We start from the raw sequence: 19,884 nt of genomic DNA on the forward strand, positions 1-19,884 counted from the left end.
GACTTATTCACTTCGAGAGTAAAGGTCCAGTGAAGTCAATGGGAGTTACATCTGAGAAACCATGCCTAAGATTGGGCAAAGATTATTCCGCTCACTGGATGATAAAATGTAGCCCGTTCCTTGCATTTGCTCTTTGACGGTCTGAATACTGAAATCTTCAGATGTCCTCTCTTTACCAGGGAAGGGTCTTTCTCAATCGTGGTGCCTCAATTGTGGGATTCCCTTCCCAGCACCTACTCCAAATTTGTTTTGGCACCACGTGAAGAGCCTTCTGTTTTATCTTAGCTGGGTTTGCTTCTATTGATTTTCCTGCTTTTAACACATTAGGCTGCATCCAATGTTGCAGCTCTGCTGGTGCATGGGAATTCCATATGTTCAACAGACTTCCTCTTCCATTCCCTCCAGCTCCCTGAGCACCGTCAAAATCAGCTCCAGAGTAATTTTTTTTGGGGGGGGGGGGAGGAAGGGAAGAGAAGAGAGGAAAGGGAAGTCCTGTTGCCCCACTGGAATTCTGCTGCTGCAACACTGAATGCAACCCAGTATGTTTTAATGAGCTTGGAATTTTACTGCAAGGGTGGGAAGAAAATCCCTAATCAACAACAACAACAACAACCACCAGACGAATCCAAACTGAGTTAGTTGGTGTGAAGTTCCACTCAAACGAACAGGACTTAAGAGCAAATCTAGATCCACCCCAGTATGTATAAGAAGAAATTAAATAAATGAATGAATGGTATTCAAAGTATTATTATTACCTGTAAGTCACACTGAATTAATGGTATATTATAGTTCAAAGGGAGCAGGTGGCGCTGTGGTCTAAATGGTCTAAACCACTGAGCATCTTGGGTTTGCCAATCGGAAGGTTAGTGGTTCGAATCCGCACGATGGGGTGAGCTCCCATTGCTCTGTCCCAGCTTCTTCCAATCTAGCAGTTCAAAAGCATGCGAGTGCAAGTATATAAATAGGTATCGCTGCGGCGGGAAGGTAAATGGCGTTTCCGTGTCCCATTGTGCCAGCAGCGGTTTAGTCATGCTGGCCACATGACCTGGAATGCTGTCTGTGGACAAACACCGGCTCCCTTGGCCTGAAAAGCGAGATGAGCGCCACAACCCCATAGTCACCTTTGACTGGACTTAACCATCCATGGGTCCTTTACCTTTTTTACCTATATTATAGTTCAAACACACCCATAAATACATGCTATAAACACTTCTATGACCTCAAAAGCAGATCCTGTCTTATCAGATCTCCCTTCTCCTCAACCTGCCTTCCATTTAGACTCTGGTGTTGCATTACGCCTAACACCACAACAGTTCAACAGTCCTAACACCTTAAAGCAGCTACCAATTAAACTGAACCAGACTAGGTCTAGGAAGGAAGCTACAAATGTTATGAGGAAGATCACTTTCGGGGACCGGGGGTAAAGCTGGTCTCAGTCAAAATAGTGTGATACTACTCACAGTAGTTTAATGCTATGTGAAACCGGTCAAACCCATCCCAACAATTAAGGATTTTTTTTAAGCCAGCAAGCTATTAGGTGTTAAAAATCCTTAATTGCTGCCGTTGAAAGTGTTGACTATGCAACAGCTTGAGACATTTTCTTGCGTTTAGTGAACATTTGGCCAAACAGTTTGTCAGAAATGCTACATGCTGTACCAGATAATGAGTTGAAACATACTGGCAAGTCATACTTAACAGGAAATAGGACTCAAATTGCAAAGGACGAGATCATTAGATCACTGGTATTACACACACCATTTATATACAAGATGGAGGGCATTACACACAGCATTTGCATACCACAGTAATGCACAGCAGTTTTTTTTTTAAAGGTAAAGGTAAAGGGACCCCTGACCATTAGGTCCAGTCATGGACGACTCTGGGGTTGCGGCGCTCATCTCACTTTACTGGCCAAGGCAGCTGGCGTACAGCTTCTGGGTCATGTGGCCAGCATGACTAAGCCGCTTCTGGTGAATCAGAGCAGCACACGGAAACGCAGTTTACCTTCCCTCCGGAGCAGTACCTATTTATCTACTTGCACTATGATGTGCTTTCGAACTGCTAGGTTGGCAGGAGCGGGGACTGAGCACCTACACCTTCCTTCCTTTCAGTGCAACTGGCCACCTGGACTAGATGACCCTCAGGATTCCTTCCAACTCTACAATTCTATGATCCTACGTTGGTCTCAAAGCGCCACATCACAACTCTAATTGAAAAACATGCACAGAGGCCTTCCAGGCAGAAGAATCTTTAGGCAGATTTGGAAACAAGTTTGAGTTAAAGGTTGACTACACCGGCTGCCATCATTAATACTGTGTTAAATACTGCAATCCAGATGGATACTCAGGAAATGTAATAACAGCACATTGGACAGCTTATTATTGCAGTATGTAGGCTGAAATCAGAAACAGTATATAAAGCTGAATGAACAGTGTCCATGAATAATGGTTGATGTTGCTGCACCAAGATCTCTGCTACTCTTACATGCCACTGTTTGCCCTAATAGTTCAAGCAATGACATTTACCACTTTGGCTGATCCTGAATACTGCAAAAGCTGAACACTGTACACCGAAAGGTTAGTAAGGTAAGAAACTGGAGCTCGCAAAGTGAAACCCAAGTTCCTCAAATCACTAAAGAGACTGGCATCTGATTTCTGGTAAGCGAACAATCATTTTTCTTAATCTGTAGGGATGGCTATTGCAGCAGTCATAGCTCATAGTAGTTCTGCAGCGAGATAGGATGTGGCAGTATCAACCCAAATGGAACAGTGATATTATTCTGTTTAAGACTGCACTAGGGTCCTAAGTACATTGTTGCTACAATTAGGCAATGCTATTGTGACATTTTAAGTCATATCATTAACTGCTGAACTAATGTAATCAGCTTTTAGGTCAGTACGTTTTGTCAGGAACCAGGCTGGCCCAAGACATTTTGCAGCCCAAGGGGAAGGACCCCTCTCTCTATTCCAGATACAGAAGCTGACCAGACTGGCGGATGAATCTTATTTCACGACTGGTGATGTGACAGTATCTTCTACTGCAGTCAGATAGCAGGCTAGCTTAGGAGGCACAAAGCAGGCTGCATAACACACACACACACTCCTGTTCCCTGACCCTCAGCAGAGGGTATTTACAGAAAAAAGCTGTATTACAAGGTCAACATGCGGAATGTACCCCAAGTTTGGGATTAACCATTTTTAAAGAAGGGCAATCTGACCTCTGTTATAAAGAACCAATTAATTTTCTTTTAGTAGCAGCATGCCCACTAGTGGCACAGAATTGGAAGGGATTGGAACATCTGTGTATTTCTCATTGGAAACAGAACGTATGGTTGATTGCTGCATCAGATAAATTACCGGTAACAAAGAGATGACATGCATTGAATGATACAAATGATGTAGATGATTTTGCTGAAATGTAGCATCCTTTAATAAAATGCTTTACTGATAATCCTGAAGAATGGCATGGACTGGACTTTGACAAATTAAACAGACTGATCCGTCCTGGAAAGGGGAGGCAGGGGCTAATTGATTTTTCTTTTGTAGTTGTTGTTATATAATGCGAATCAATAAAACAACAACAACAACAACGGAGTTTAGGCTTCTAGATTTAGAAAGCTGGCTGATTATGCCTATTTAGTTAACAACCTGGACAACTAGTAAACATGTTTCTCTGTGTGTGTTTTTGAGCTCCTCCAGAATGCAGAACAAATATTTGCTATTTATTTAGCTGTTGCTGGCCACTTCAGCAGCAAGTGCAATGTATGCATGTCAATTTAAATAAGATACATACCAATATGTATATTTAACATCCATATTCAACCATATTCAAACTTTGCCCCTTTTTGCTACACTAGAGCTTCTGACATGCATCGGCAAAGATTTATACCCGAATGCAGCATATTTAACGCTATCCTTTCAAGCCACTGCTTTCTCAACTGTTTCCAAAGCTTGCCATTATATTTGATCTACAATTCCTAAACGGCTTGTTGAGGACTGCAAAACAGCAGGTGACTTTAAAGTGCAAGTTCTGTATCAGTTGTTATTTTGAACAAGAAAAAGAAGTGCTATAAGATCACATAAATGCTATTAAAAAGCACACATCCTTCTTATGACTAAGATGCTAAAAATAAATGTCATTAACCTAACCGGGGTGGGGGAGTGCCTTACTTTTTGTGTCACTGTGCATACCATTAAAGGATGAGTTGACAGTACCCTCCTACTCACCTGTACATTTTCCTCTGTAAGCTGAATTTCAGCAGTGTAAACATATTCAATGAGCATCTTAAGGGTCCATCCATCAACTTCCTTTATTCGAACTCTCTTTGCCTGACTCTCGCTCATTTCACCTATAATACATGGTTGTATAGCTCTGTTAATTTAATCAGATACTGGCAATTGGCATCAACATGTTGCAGTTCCACGTGGCTTCCTCAGCACAAAAACTTTCCTCTAAGAGAAGAGAAAGGAAAAGCTTATTCTCCAGAACAAAGCTATATAGATCAGTGTGTCTCTTTTCGTAAGACACCCCCTCATCCCCAATAAAAACCACGAAGTGCTGGAAAAAAATATTTTGAATTTATGGAGCAACTATCAGGTTTAGCTATGCTTCCTGCTATGATCTACACAAAACTTTGAAAACCTTGGTTGCCAGTCTAAAATGTCTATATCTATTTGTAATTTCAGGGCTAAAAACTTCACGGGTTCATAAAACTCAGCACCTGACAACAATGCAGAAAGGGCACCAAAGCACTCATACAAACTGGAATAATGACTTGATACAATGAGCTTTCAATATATTTTAATGATACCAGTAAAAACTGCCTTAGAAAATTCTAGCAGCACACAAGGAGGGTTATTTGCAGCAGCATTTGATTCACTGTCTCTCAAAACAATTTCACTTCTAGCCAGAAAATAGGGAAATATGGTGTCAGCTTGTGGAGGCTGAAATGCTGGTCATGAAGACCATCTGCAGTGCCAGCACAAATATTTGCAAGAGAAGAGGATTCAGAACAAGACTCCAAGACCTGAAAAAGGCAGTGCCTCTAATAGCAATGAAGTTTGTCCAAGGTATATTTAACTGCTTCTGCTCTGGTCTTTGACCACAACAAAGATATTGATTGACTGCTTCTGCTAAACAGCAGGGAAAAGCCTACTGCAACCTGTAGTACAGCCCCAAAGTAATTGGGCTGTCTCCAACATTAATCACACTTAGTTGGATACAGCCCATTGTGCCTGGCAGGTGTAGCCAACATGGCGCTGCTAGACTCCATCTCCCATCAGCCCTGCCTGCTGGCACAGGCTGATGGGAACTGGAGTTCAACAACATCTGGAGTATACCACATTGGCTACCCCTGCAGTATGGGATAGAATTACAAAACCAAGGCAGATGAGATAGGAAGGAAATAGTCTCTGAACTGGAGTACTAGCTGGATGCTGAGAGCAGAAGAATTACACAGAATAGTCAATAGTTTGGTCCTTTTGGAATATGTTTTCTAAGCTGGAACATAAAACTCCCAGACTCTACACATACATAGGCAACAGAGATGCTAAAACTCCTGCCTCTGAAGCCAGAGCACATAACCCAATCGCATTGGAAGATGGGAGAGAAAGAGGTGAATTTTTAAACTAAGGTGTTTTTTTGCTGTTCTCTTGCTGCCATTGTTAATTATCCCATTGCATATACCATTTTTTATTTGTATTACATCTGAAAGCCAACATGGTGGCCCTTCTGAAGACCCAAAGATGGATCATAATTTTCTAAATAAAAATGGCATGTAAAGGGAGACCAGAGCCATCAGGGAATGTGTTCAGCCACACCCACACCAATGGACTACCTAGTATTTGATTACACACATCAAACAAAACCATTTAAGCTGACAGAATAATCTCTAACTTGTATGAGAACTCCCTATTTTTCTTTCATCTATCTTTTAAGAAGACACCCGAATCAAAATAATGCACATAGTGATTGACTTGGTCTGAAAATAAGAATTCCTAACGTAAGAAAATTTAGTATAAAGGGAAAGGAGGCTTAGTCAGAGCTTCAGTACTAATACTTTCCTGATGACTGGCTGAATATTTATCTTAAATGACACTGAAGTCATCTAAAGAAGAGACTGTGAATCTGTGGCCCTCTGTATGAGGTTGGGCTACAGTTCCCATCATTCCTGGCCACTGGTCATGCTGGTTTGGAATTGAGAGCACAACAGCTGGAAGGCCATCTGAACACCAACCCCAAAGACAAATGCAACCATTCTTGTGCCCTGAAAACCCACTAACATTTCAGCCTTAAACACACAGCATAAGCAGCGCAAGGAGAGAGAGAAAATGAGAAAAAACCCAGCTGGCATTGATAATTTACGGCAAGATATACAGTCCAGCTGTCACTTAGAGTTATGCAAAGAATACTAAAACATGAATTCCAGCAATAAGACGGCAAAGTCATTAAGTCCTCCATGCCTGTTAATAGCTTGACATTTTCAAATATTGCAACTGATGTCTCAACACTCTCTCACCCCAACCCCTCCCAATTCCATTTCCGCTGCAGTGTTTTGACCTTGTATACTCATTTAGCTATGCTATAGTTTCAAGAAGTAAGAAAAAAAAGAGTACAGTACCTGTAAACATAGCATGGAAGTATGGGCTGCAAGCTGCTAACACAACTCTATGAGCTGCAATTTCCATGTCTTCAGCTACTATTGTCACATCACACAGCAAGTTTTGACTATGTAGAAAAAGAGAAAAGAAGAGGATGAGTTGTGAACAATGCAGAATCTGGAAGAAAACAAACGTCTACTGTCTGTTTGGGAAAGCTGCTTGTGTGCTCTAGAGATATCATGACCAAAATCTGCATGATGGTGCCTGAGATCAAGGAGCAGGTTTTTATCTATGTTTGGATGCCATTTTGAATTAAGATGGAAGACTTTTAAAACTGCACTGGTTTTCACCTCTAATTAAAAAACTGCATTTTTTTTGTTTCTTAGAATTCCCAAACAGCAGCTGCTATGAAGCTGCTAATATTATATACTCTCCCCAAGAAGCTTTTAAGATATATTTAATTTCCAGATGCATTTCAAAAAGTATAACCATTACCCACTTTGATGAAAGTTACCAAAGACCAAAGATAGGCATATAATCATGTATGCGACCGTCTCAGCAAGGTTGTTAATAGCTAGAAATTGGAAATCTCAAAAAGTACCTAGTAAAGAGGATTGGCATTTAAAAATGCTAACATATTATAATTTGGCATCCAAATATGAAGAACTAAAAGGAATAAACGAGATAGAGAGAGAGGAGAAGTGGAAATTATTCAAAGAATATATGAATTTGTATGTTGAGAAGGCCAATCTCTTAGTAGAGTATTAAAGACCTAAATAATAGAACTTAATGATAAAGAAGAGATAATAGAGCATGCAGATGGAGGAAAAGAAGATATTAATACAGTAAGGAGTAGACTGAGAAGTAACAAGGGGTAGGGGGGTGGGTAGCTATAGAGGGTGGGGTACGAGGAGGGAAATTAAGGGAAGGAGGGAAATTATGTTTGTGCTTTGTTAAGGTTTAGTTAATCTATGTATTTATGCTATGTATCTTTGTTATTTTCATGTACTTTTGTAATCTTTATTATTATTATTATTATTTTCTTTGTAAACTTTGAACTTAAATAAAGTCTATTTTAGCAAAAAAAAAAAAAAAAGTTACCAATTGGGAATAGGGAGTTTTGCTAAACCCCACCAATATCAGTCCCCACCTCCCCGCATTTTAAAAAATAAAATGAGGAGAGAGTGCAGCCAAAGTCCAGAAGCTTAATGCTCCTCTTGGTAGTGATGATGCCTCTATTAACATGCCTCTCTCAGCTTATTTTTATTGCATCACATCTGCAGCTCTCCACTAATCACACCTTCATCTTATTAAGAACTATTAACTTCATTGGTATTCCTATTTTACAGATGGAGAACCAAGGGCAAAAGACAGCTGCTTGTCCAACATCACACAATGAATCTCAAACTCAAAAATATTGATCCAATGTTCCAGTCACGGAATAAGGACCATACATGGTTTCACTACCTGGACGTTTCCCCCTTGATCCTTCATTCATTCGTTTTATTTGTACGCCACTTTTACACACACACACACACACACAAAGCTCAAAGCAGCAAAGAAACAGGATGCATTTTAAACACACACTACAAAAAAAAAATTCATAACAACACAGCAAAACAATAACATAACAAAACTTTCATAATAACATAGCAAAACACAAGCTGAATTCAAGCCATTCAAAAGGAGGGAAATTTGTTCCTGGGGTGTGTTCAAAGCAGGAAGAGGCAAGACAGATGGCAGAATCACTTGCAGGATGGGTGAAGCTCAGAGAGGCAAAACAGCAATTTATTAATATACAGATAGTTTCATACTAATTGCCAAGATTCAATTTGCCTATAAATGGAAGAAGTTGATCATTAAGTGTGTCCCTCCAAACCGAATTTTAAAGAGGCAAATGAACTCAAAGACATTTCGTTTAAAAACATGAGGGCAAGCAATTTCTGGTTGTGAGGAACGAAATGTATGCAGAACACAATACAGTGACCCTTATTTCTGCTGGGAGAAGACCTCGCGGACAGCACACTGCAGAGTGCAGTCTGCGCACAGAATAGCTACAGCTTCCACATTCGTGAATGTCAGACTAGTTTACCCTCCTGTCCATGCAAGATGGCAGGTCCTAATCAAGCTTATTCACAAAACCCTGAGACTTACAAAGCAGGTTTACATGTTATATGTGTGATGTCGTCCTCTTGCGATGACTAAGGAGAGGCAAGTCACCTGCCCTAGCTCTGGAGAGCAGCACCTGCTCATGAGCAGACTTCATCCCTGTGGATGTCCACACTGGAACAAAGTTTCCAAAGTGGGGACAACACCATCCCCAACTCCAGGGCTTGCCCCAGTCATTGCATGAGGATCTCTTCATGCATATAATGCGTGAAGAAGTCTCATTATGCAAACAGGATAGAAGTTACCTACTAATTGTATTACTTCCAAACAAAATCAAGGTGCCATGAGCCAAAAAAGGGGGGGGCACTTATGCCATTGCAGGCATGGGTGAACAAGACTTTGAACAAAGGATGTGGGAGCTATACACAAAAAAAGAGTACACAAAATACTTTCCGAGTGGAGGACAGGGGCAATATCAAGTAGAAAAGTGACAGGTGATGCTGTTACTATGCCCCCAAAGTACCCCTGCACCACCACCACCAACTAGGCTCAAAAACAAAACCATTTCTTACAATTCTATCCCATCTTTCGTCTCCACTTTATTGTCACAGCAACTATCCTAATAGGGATTATGGAATTTATCTCACGGCCCAAGACAGTTCACATAACTTTCTTTCCTATGGGGCAGGTTATGCCCCATAGGACTGGCCCAAAATCACCCAATAAACTTTAGGGCTTTGGGGAAAATGGGAGGGAGGGGGAAGGACAGCTGAGGCCACAGAGCTCCCACTGCTTGAAACCAGCCCACCTGTTTTGCATAGAGTTTGTAGAAACCCACATTTAAGATGCAGAACAACCACCATGAATGGATACAGAAGTGTAGGCTTCTGCATATGGAAATGTTTATCTAGATGCAACTCACCTTATCTCCCCCCCCCCACCCAAAAAAAGAAAACCAACTTTCTTTAGGGAGCTGCTTTTGAAGGGAAGACAGCTGTGCATGCAGAAGAGAATCTCCAGATCCCATCTTAGGACATGGTGCATCCTGTACATCCCATCGAAGGCAAAGCTCAGTGAATGACCAGACAAGCAATCAGACTATGTGTATATCAAGAAGTAGTACCTTCTTAATTCATTCATAACTTTGAAAGCGTTCTTCATATGCCAAGGATTCACTGTAACAGGACAGTGTTTTTCAGTATTATCATCTTTCAGATCCAGAGGTTTCTGCTGGCACAGTTTGGTACATCTGCAAGTAAGAAAGGCTGGTTCATTAACTGTCTGCTGGAGAGTTTGTCACCAACATGGGCTAAAAGGTTTTACCGCCTACATTTCTGCAGCTTCCGCATCACCACCACCTGAAGATAGGAAGCCAGGTGCAGAACTTTGCTTTGACCAGGCCCTCAACACTCATGACAAAACAACCCAAACCTCTGAATGATTTAGATCCATGCATATAAATGCTCCAAGACAAAAAAAATATTTAAACAGATTAAATTACTGATAGCAGATCAAAACAGTGCCAGTTAAAGGGAGTCGCTCAGACGGATACTTACTCAAGATGTACTAACAGATTGCAAGGAAAGAGGTCAAAATGATGTGCTCTTTAGCCAAACCTGAAAGAAAGAAAAAAGCCCTAGTGGCACGACTTACCTGCACCTGCAAATGATATACTATAGTCAAAACATGAGTGCCAATGTCCTTCCCAAACCTGCTTGCTTTCCGATGTTTTGGATTGCAATTCCATCATCTCTGACCATGCTGACTCAGCCTGATGGGAACTGTAGTCCCACAACATCTGGAGGGCTGTGCTAGTGTGACGACACATGGGCCTGATATCTCACACTACTTCATTCGAGGAGACTTCCCCCTGCCTGCCAATCAAGGCAGCAAGAATGGCCACTGACAATATCTCATTATGCTAAAATGGAGCTGCTCTGTAACCCAAGTCATCACATATTAGCAATTGCTCCAAAGGTCAGAGTAGAGAGGCAAGCACAAGGCTTATTCCACAAGTTTGAACCACTAGGTACCGTGCAAATGCATCTGTATCAGATTGTCCTTCCAACAAATCAGTCCTAAAGGTCACAGTGAATGTCTGCGACAAAGTGCGTCAATCAATCAGTATCCAAGCACCAAAGAGATCAAGGGGAAGACAAACTTGGCCTTTCAAAGAAAACAGATCAGCTCAAACCATCATTCTTACTAACTTTTTTTAGACATTGTTTTCTAGTCATTGCACCTCTAGTTACCAAAAGTCTCTCATGCTATGGAAATTGCCTCTATATATCACCAAGTCCATCCATTACATTAAGGGAGCATGCATGAGATTAGATAGATAGATAGATTGCAGTTCCTCAATATATCCTTTTCTCTTCCTGTCCTTTCTGAGGCTTGCCTGCCTGGATAGCTCAGTTGGTTAGTGTGCGGTGCTGATAATGCCAAGATGGCAGGTTTGATTCCCATACGGGGCAGCTGCGTATTCCTGCATTGCAATGGTTTGGACTAGAACTGCCCTGAGACCTGTGAGTATAGGGCAGTATATAAATTCAATAAATAATAATAGATGATCCTCAGGGTCCCTTCCAATTCTATGACTACTCTTCTATTACTTCCTTTAGTTTGTGCCAGTTCTGGAAGAGATCCCATCCACTTTAAGATCTTTTACAGTGGATCAATCCAGCAAGCATGGCACCGCTGCTTGCCCAACCGGCGCTTCTAGCTGCAGTGCTGCCCAACTTCTGAAAGTTCAACAATTCTTCAACAAACCGCAAGGAGGTGCAATGAACAAGATCAAGCACATAGAAGACCTTCAAGCGGCAAGCAACTAATAAGTCTAATAAATGAAATGAAAGATGCTAGGCACAGTGTGGATAAGGTCCCAGCAACCATCTTAATTTGCTAAGAGACCCAAATCTACATCTAAACGTATTAGTTACTATGCCTTGTGACATTGCCCCTAGTCTTTTAAGTGCATAGCAATGCCCCTTGTTGATACATAGTTCTTCAAGCATGCTAAAATTATATTCATATGCAAATTAATATACAGTGGTGCCCCGCTAGACGAATGCCTCACTAGATGAAAAACTCGCTAGACGAAAAGCATTCGCTAGCGGAAGGCTGCCCCGCAAGACGAAAAAAAAAATTGGGAGGGGGCGCGAAAACCTCCGCACTGCATTGCCGCTTCGCTAGACGAAAAATTCGCTCTACGAAGACACTCGTAGAACAAATTATTTTTGTCTAGCGGGGCACCACTGTATTAACTTTTAACAAATAAATAAAGATAAATAATGTAAACGAAGTGTACGCTATTGAGCTGTCATGTCTTAAACGTATTTGAAAATAAAAACATTTCTGAAGTATCGAAATATGAATTTCCACGTAAAGTTTTTAAGATGTTTGAATATAACATGTAAACAACATGAAGTGTGCCTTGTTTTCCTGAACAAAGCACTTCATTTCAAGTAATTCTGGCTACTGAGTGGAAAATTAAATACTCCAAACAGCACATAAGACCAATAATGACATGGTTATTTTTTTAAAAAAATAGCTTTGCTAACTGAATATAACTCCAACATGCTAAAGTACTGGTAGATCTTAGCTAATTTAGGACAGTTTTTTTTGGGGGGGGGGCGCTAAAGTTTCCAGAAAATCCACATCGCTGTTAAACTCTCAAAGAAAAGATAACAAGAAAAGGTGACATAAAGCACAGAGAAGCTTGTGTACATATGGACCGGCCCCCCCCTTCTGCTTTAATAAACCATTTTAAGAATCAAGGAAGTGCCCCTGGTCTTAACTACTTTGTGGCTCTGCTTGTATGACGAAAGGCCAGGAGTCAAACTTTATGCAGACACCAAAGAACATGAGCTCCAGCTAATTGTCTTTGCCAGTTGTTTTTTCTTTCCAGTAGGGTTTATCTTTTAATACACCAGGATTACCAGGTACATTGTGTTGCATCCTATTCTCAAAAAAACGGTCCAATAACTCATTATAAAGAGGTGGTAACATACAATTGGCACCCACCTCTACCTCATTCCACCCACTATTCCAAGAATCAAGCCTGATAAACAACTTAACATTTATCAGTGTTGCTTGCACGGTTGATTATAAGACAACAGCCAGCGGGATGCTCCCCGCTTCCCACCAAGATGCTCAGTCTGCCGTGCAGGAAACGGAAGGGATCTGTTGCCATTTCGGCTAGAAGACAGACACTTAACTCTTAGTTTGGGGACATGGCACGTGCATCTGCTTTCACACTCCTTACAACACATATATATGGGTAGCAATATGTCTTTCTGTAGCTCCACGGACCTCAGAAATCTTTGAATATCATTCTTAGAAGCCTACCCACTAAGAGGCATCTGGCAGGCCACTATGGAAAACAGGATGTTATTCTAGATAAGGTGTGAGGGACCTTTGGCCCTCCAGGTATTGCTGAACTACAACTCCCATCAGACCTAGCATGCATGCCTAGAGGCCGAGGACAATGTGCACTGCAGTTCAGCAACACTTGGAGAGCCAATGGCTCCCCTAACCTGGACAAGATGAACCACTGGTCTTAATATGCACCTCATCCATCCATCCCTTTTCTATCATCATGCACAAAACTGTCTGTCCCAGAAGATCTTCTTCAATCTAATGCGACAAACAACAGGCTCGCTTCCCCTTGGATTAATTGCTGCAGCGGATTCATACACTTGTTCCAATACATTTCACCTTCCTAGCTTCAAGAAACAGGACTTTGGAGGAACCTTAACACAACTCTTCTTAGAATCTTTGGGGATAACACAACCCTGTAACCTGTTTTTTTATTTTTTTATTTTGCTAATACCGATTACCTGAAGCACTTTACATCCATTATTTGGATGTGTAATTCTTGAACAATTTAGGCTGGTTATTTATTTATTCATACATATAACAGGATGCAGGTGAAGTTAGTTGAACTGAGGTCATATTGAAATCGATGGAATGGAACAAATTAGTCATATTTGGTTGTCACTGAAATTAGGCTGCTTAAGTGCAACTAACTTCACCTGGATCCAACCCGTAGTCTCTTCTCCTGTGTTCTCCATTCCCTCCAAATCATGCAGGAGCAAATGAGCTGCCTTGTCTGCTTCATTCCCAGCTCCCCCTCCTCTCCAAACTGTTCCCCCCCCCATGTTATTGAGATTTCCACTACCCCCAAAAAAACCTTACTCTTCTGTAACTCAGGCTAGGCCAAAAACCTACGTGGAAAGTGGCAGACAAGTAGGAAATACGGCATTTTATTTTATAATCTATTTACAAAGCAGGAAGATCCAGTTAATGCAACAAGGAACATTAATACAGTACGCAACCCCCCAAAATAAAAACAAGGAAATAAATATAGCCACCCACAGACCCTTGCTGGCTCTGGGTCGAGTTAACTTTTCTTTGAAGGAGGTCAGTATACAGTAGATGCTCTACATAATGAAGACTCTAGGTCGGGTCTAAAACCATGAAAACTGTTGCCCATCAGTGTATATGCATTTCTGAGATGGCCAGGCCGGATGGTCTAACTCAGTATCTTTCTAAGTTAGGACGGCGACAATCACAAAGTTTCAAAAAGCAGCATCAGTAATTGTTTGAAGCCTGGGATAATAAGGTTTTGACACATAAAGCTCGAACAAGGCACCAGGTGAGAGCATTCCAGAGTGAAGGCACCATCACAGAGAAAGCCCTTTCTCTGCTTACTGTCATCTAACATCTGACAGCAGGGGCATGCATCAGTAGAAGGCCCTTTGAGGATGCTCTAACCTACCTGCTGAGTCTTTTAGCTATGGGCAACAGGTCTCCACTTCTAGCACCTCACTGTGTGGGGCACTGACTTAAACTGCAAACTCACAATGCTATCAGGACCTCTTTCAAAGCAGCAGTTGAAACATATTAGGGTGCATTTTCCTAATCTTTCAATACATGGGTGTTAGAAGTAGTGAACAAAAACCAGAGGGGCAGGGGACAGAATAGTTATTTCAAGCTAAAGGATTAAAGTGATTGTGCAGAACAAAACTACAGCCCTCACAGGCACAAACCATCATTCCTGTACATTACCCAGCACACTGCAAGCGCCAAATACACTACTATTCAATAGAAAATTATTACTAATTCAAACAAAAGAACAAAGAAGGATAAACTGGTTCTTCTCTTGCTAGCTTGTCCCCAGCCCACATTAGGATTTAAAAAGAGCGCATACAGACACCGTTAAGTGTGAAGCGCAGACAAACAAGGAAACGCCTGCCTGAAAGCTGCTCCCTTTCACTTAGAATTAATGGAAGTGTTCCACAAAATTAGACTACAGGCTACCTCAAAGCAACCCATACTTACCTTAAGGCCAGGGTCCAGTTCCATAAAGTGTTTTGGCCTGGAACTTACAGATTCTACGGGCAGTGCTTCTGAGCACGTCCAGAGTGCATTTCTGTTTCCAGACACTCGGCCAGCACCCAAAGGTGTGGGACCAGGGAACACCCCTTCCACGCCCGAGAGCATCGCCCCAAAGGCGACCCTTATATACCAATCCCACTCCCTTTGCCCTGGGGCGCCTGCGGGCTGGCCTCCGGGGAACAGGAAACAAACTCTGCCCGTGCTCCGGGGCTCCGAAATAACTGCTCCGCTCGTTCCAAAAAGCGGACCTTCGGCATTTCCCAACCGGCGGCGGGGCCGAGGCCTGGTCCAAAGTACACTCTGCCGAGGAGGTGGTGGTGGATGCCCTCCCATACCCTCTCCAGGATCCCTCGGATCGTTATTACGCGCGGCCCGGCCCAGCGCCGCGCCTCTCCCCGCCCCCACCCCCCGGACCCCCATGCGCGCCCGCCGGCGCCGCTCACCCCAACGGCTGCAGCAGCAGCATCTCCATCGCGGCGGCTCCTCCGCTCGGGCTGCTCTCTCCGGGGAACGCGGGCACCGCGCGCCGGCGCCAGCACCATTCCAACCGCGAGCGCAGGGACACCCCCGGCAGGACGCCCAGAGGGAGGGAGGCGAGGCGAGCGCAGCGCCCCCACCCACGGCGGCAGCAGCAGCAGCGCCTCCGCCGCCTCGTCCTCGTCCTCCTCCTCCTCCGGCGCTGCCCCGCACCGAAGTGCAGACGGGGTTGCAGCTCCTGCGCCTGCCGCCGCCGCCGCCGCCTCTGCTGTCCACGCTTTCTCCCCAGATTCCGCCAACCCGGCACTTCCGGGGTCCTAGCCCGACTATCCTAACAGGAGGAGGAGGAGTATTGGGGGCGGGGGGGTGACGCGACGTCAGCGCGCAACTTGGTGCGGGGTGGCGGGGTGGGTGGGGGAGAAGGGAATGGCTCCTGCGCGCTCTCCCCCTCCCGGCGCGGTCCTGGAGTCGCGGCGCGGGCGCAGTAACAGTTCGCGATGGCGGCAGCTGGCGCGGGGGTGGATGCGGGGCAGCGAGGGGAAAGGCGAGGCAGAGGGGAGCTTGCAGTGGAAGGCGACTCTCTCCTCTCCAGGGGTGCGAACTTCAATAAAATATTGGTCTGGGGGAGGGGGCAAAAGCCCCGCCTACCATAATCGATCACAAGACGCGACGCATCCCTCCCCCCATCTGAATGGCAATGCCCATCAACTGGGGGGGGGGGGCTTGGCCCTTCGGATACTTTATTGGGGGGTGGCAAAGGGACCACGATCCCTAGGAGTTGGCTCCGATGCTCCTCCCGTTTGGAAAACTAGGAGGCTGTAGGGTGTGGTCTCTCTCCAACCCCCTTTTCCTTATGCTTCAAAGTTTAGAATCAGGTCGGTGGGCCCTGTACAATCATAGAATTGTAGAGATGGAAAGGGACCAAAAAGGGTCAGCTACTAGTCCTACCTTCTGCAATGCAGGAATGACAGCTAAAGAGTCAGCATTGATAAAAGCTGACCCAAATGCTGGTTCAGGAAAGTTAGGAGTGCAGGAAGCTGCCTCATAGTGAATGAGACCAATGGTCCATCTAGCTCAGTACTGTCTACATTGCATGGCAACATCTTCCAAGGCGGCCAGACAGGATTCTCTCCCAGTCCTACCATGAGATGCTGGGGATTGAGCAGGGACCGTGTGCATGCAAGACAGGTGCTCTTGTTGTTGGTTGTTCACATCTGTTTGTCTCGGGAGACAACCGAAGAGTGTGCCTGTAACCGTTGGAGAGTTACAGTGCCTGCTGTGGCCGTAGAGACCGATAAGGGAGAGAGATGTTTTATTGCAGCTGGGGCAGATGAAGGCATCGTTTTGTGCTGCTGCAGATGCACCATGGAGTTTCTTTTCTCTGCGCTCCTCTCAGTGGTCACTCCTCCTCTGGTCACTGCTATGGATGCATGACCTGACAGTCTGTCTCCAGGCCCTGCAGTTTTCTGTAGGGGATTCCTACATGACAGGCTTGATGCTGCCAGCCTTTGTGTCATGTTTGCAGACATCTTTGTAAGGCAGAGCTGGTCTGCCAATGAGCCTGGTGCTTGAAGCCAACTCCTCCTAGAGCACATCCCTGAGGATCTTGCCATCTTCCCTTCTGTGGACATGAGCACACCAGCATAGACGTCACTGTAGGGTGAATATGCTAGGAATATGGGCTTGGCACTCTTTGTTTGAGTCTGTCCTGCCATGTGATGCAAGACAGATGCTCTGCCACTAAGCTATAGGGCCCTTCTGCAAACAAACAGGGCAACTTGGTGGTCAGACGTGGACTTGGTGGTGGAAATAACATCCTCTGCTGTCTCCTTGTCTGCCCTTCACTCATTGGCCAGTGAGAATATTTGCTTTTTCTTTCTGTGCCTCGTGCAAAATCCTTATCATGTCTTCTTAGAAGTTATTCCCACTGACTTCATGGGGACTTATTTGCAAGTAAAGTATGCTTAGGATTGCAACCTCAAAGGTAACATTCAGGTGTATGGGTCCCAATACCTTGTCCACTAGTTAATAGGGTTGCGCATTTTTTTAAAAAAATAAATAAATAAAAAGTAACTTAAGTCAACAGTAGGAATATGCACCACTCTTTAGTTCATAGAGCACTCTGTAGCAGCTTACTCCAATAAGAAATGCAATACCGTTAAAATAATAAGATTATAAATGAACAACCAATTAAGCTGTATAATCTAGAACAGTAACAGAGTCGTACACTAAAAAGTCTGTTGAGTGGTGGTGGTTTTTGTTTTTTTTTTAATCTGTCCAACAGACAGGAGTGAGAGAGCCAGTTGAGTTAGGGTATTTGACGTGCCTCAGCTCCACCAATGAGAAGCCCACCCACTTCACCCCACTAAGGGAAAGGACAGGGAGTGGGACCTCCATTAAAGATATCGGACTTAACAATGCAATCCTGTGCATATGCTCTTGGAAGTAAGTTCCATTAAGTTCAATTGGGCTTACTCCTAGGTAAGTGGGTAGAGGAATGCAGCTTTAGTTACTCAAAAGTAGGTCCCCTTGTAACCAATGTGACAAATTAGTTTATGACTTAAATTCCATTGATTTCAATGGGAACTAAGTGCAACTGACTTAGTCTGGATTTCACCCAAAAGATATAACACAGCATCCAAATAGTTGTAAACAAAGTTTCTTAACCTTTGGTGTACAATCCTCCAGAAGGAAAGGGATACATAATTTTCATGTGTGTCAGGCTTTTGATACCCTATCCTATAAGTATTTATAAACAGCAGTTGATGCTAGGCAAGGTTATCACGTAACATGCATTTATACTGGATCCTTTCCTCAACGTGTTAATAAAACTGATCGTGCGTATAATATATTAATTTCCAAAGGAAAATATAAACCTGTCGGATTTTGTATTTATGGATAAATTAATTTTAATTACAGCGTTTACAAACTATTTAATTAATTAAATCTACCTCCCTTCATCCGTAGATCTGAGGGTGGTTCACAACATAAAAATACAATATAAAAACACACAAAATGCATGATAAAAAACCAAACAAACCAATAACCCTTACCACACCCTCCCACAAACGCATTTAAAGGGGGTATAGGATGTTAATCAGCCCAAGGCCTGGTTAAAAAGGACTGGTTTTGTTTTTGGTTTTTTTGCCTGGCAGCTAAAGGTGCATAATGAAGTTGCCAACCAAACTTCCCTGGGGAGAGCATTCCATAAATGGGGAGCCATTGCAGAAAAGGCTGGTCTCAGGGTCCAGGGTAGGTTCCTATATACAGTACTGTAGATTGAATTTGTGTGTGCACAATATAGTGCCATCTCGTGGTCAGTGGGTTGCAGTGCTCTTTCTGACAAGCATTCCATTTTAATCTCTTTTTCACTGGCATGACACCCCCCCCCCCGTAAATAACTATCAAAATATGCATGACCCCTTTTTGTTTTCTGTTTAAAAATTAAAGTGAACAAAATGAGACATCTGTGAATATATTTCTCAAATCAATTAAATATTACGGAACAGTCATTTTCGTGGGGGTGGGAATGCTTTTAAGGCTGCAGTCCTAAACTCTCTCTCACTAGGGAATAAGCTCCACCAGACTCTGTTGAATTTACTTCAACTGTAGTTCAAGTGACTTCTCGAATATAACCTGCAGTAAATTGGAAAGATGCAGATTTATTTATTTTAGAGACCAGCATGAATATGAATGTTCCTAGTTATCAGCACAGTAGTCTTCCTCAGAGAGAAACTGACAGAGAGTGGGTTTCATGCTATGCAGAGGATTAGAATTATATGGGGAAAGGCACCTTTCTTTATTTGAACAACAGTCTCAACTGTAAATCCTTTTTCAGTTTTTGAGCAGAATCTTACCAATAAAGAATTAAATTGAAAAGCAGCAATTGTAAAGTACTACTTAAGAATGGTTGGCATGCATTATCAGTGGAACTGACTGCATTGCCAAGAGCCTTCCTGTCAACCACTATTTATCTTACTTTATTTAATATGTTTCTAGGTCTTCCTTCATCATTCCCAGTCCCAGAGTGGGTTGCAAGCTCTGCCTGCTGCCCTGTCTTCAGGGCAGGAATTGGCTCTTTAAGACTCTGAAGTCCTTGGTGAATGGCTGAAGCGTGGAGGAGGTAGGCTGTTGACAAGGGGCTTAAAAGACCTCAGTCTACTCCCAACCTTTATCAGCACAAGCTGCTCACCTGAAATAAATTTAAAATTTTTTAAAAAAATGTCCAGTAGCACCTTAGAGACCAACTAAGTTTGTTCTGGGTAAAAGCTTTTGTGTGCAATGCAGACTTCTTCAGACA

General features: G+C 43.2%; 1 protein-coding gene across 5 annotated transcripts in view; it reads right to left on the reverse strand.

The window, feature by feature from the left end:
- KLHL2 (kelch like family member 2) overlaps positions 1 to 15,731 on the reverse strand; it is a 37,490-nt gene extending 21,759 nt beyond the window's left edge. The window contains exons 1-4 of one of the 5 annotated variants that reach the window (XM_033159778.1): positions 15,551 to 15,731; positions 9,832 to 9,957; positions 6,620 to 6,726; positions 4,227 to 4,348 (exon numbers count right to left, since the gene is read on the reverse strand). In XM_033159778.1, the coding sequence (XP_033015669.1) occupies positions 4,227 to 4,348; positions 6,620 to 6,726; positions 9,832 to 9,957; positions 15,551 to 15,579 (384 nt within the window). In that variant the 5' untranslated portion in view covers positions 15,580 to 15,731. Of the gene's footprint in view, positions 1 to 4,226; positions 4,452 to 6,619; positions 6,727 to 9,831; positions 9,958 to 10,264; positions 10,287 to 15,550 lie in introns of those variants that run through there. The other 4 variants (XM_033159779.1, XM_033159780.1, XM_033159781.1 and 1 more) reach the window with 4 other exon arrangements.
- Between the last annotated feature and the right edge of the window lie 4,153 nt (positions 15,732 to 19,884).

The sequence above is a fragment of the Lacerta agilis genome, chromosome 9 (genome assembly GCF_009819535.1).
Source record: "Lacerta agilis isolate rLacAgi1 chromosome 9, rLacAgi1.pri, whole genome shotgun sequence".
In the NCBI taxonomy this organism is placed as follows: domain Eukaryota; kingdom Metazoa; phylum Chordata; class Lepidosauria; order Squamata; family Lacertidae; genus Lacerta; species Lacerta agilis.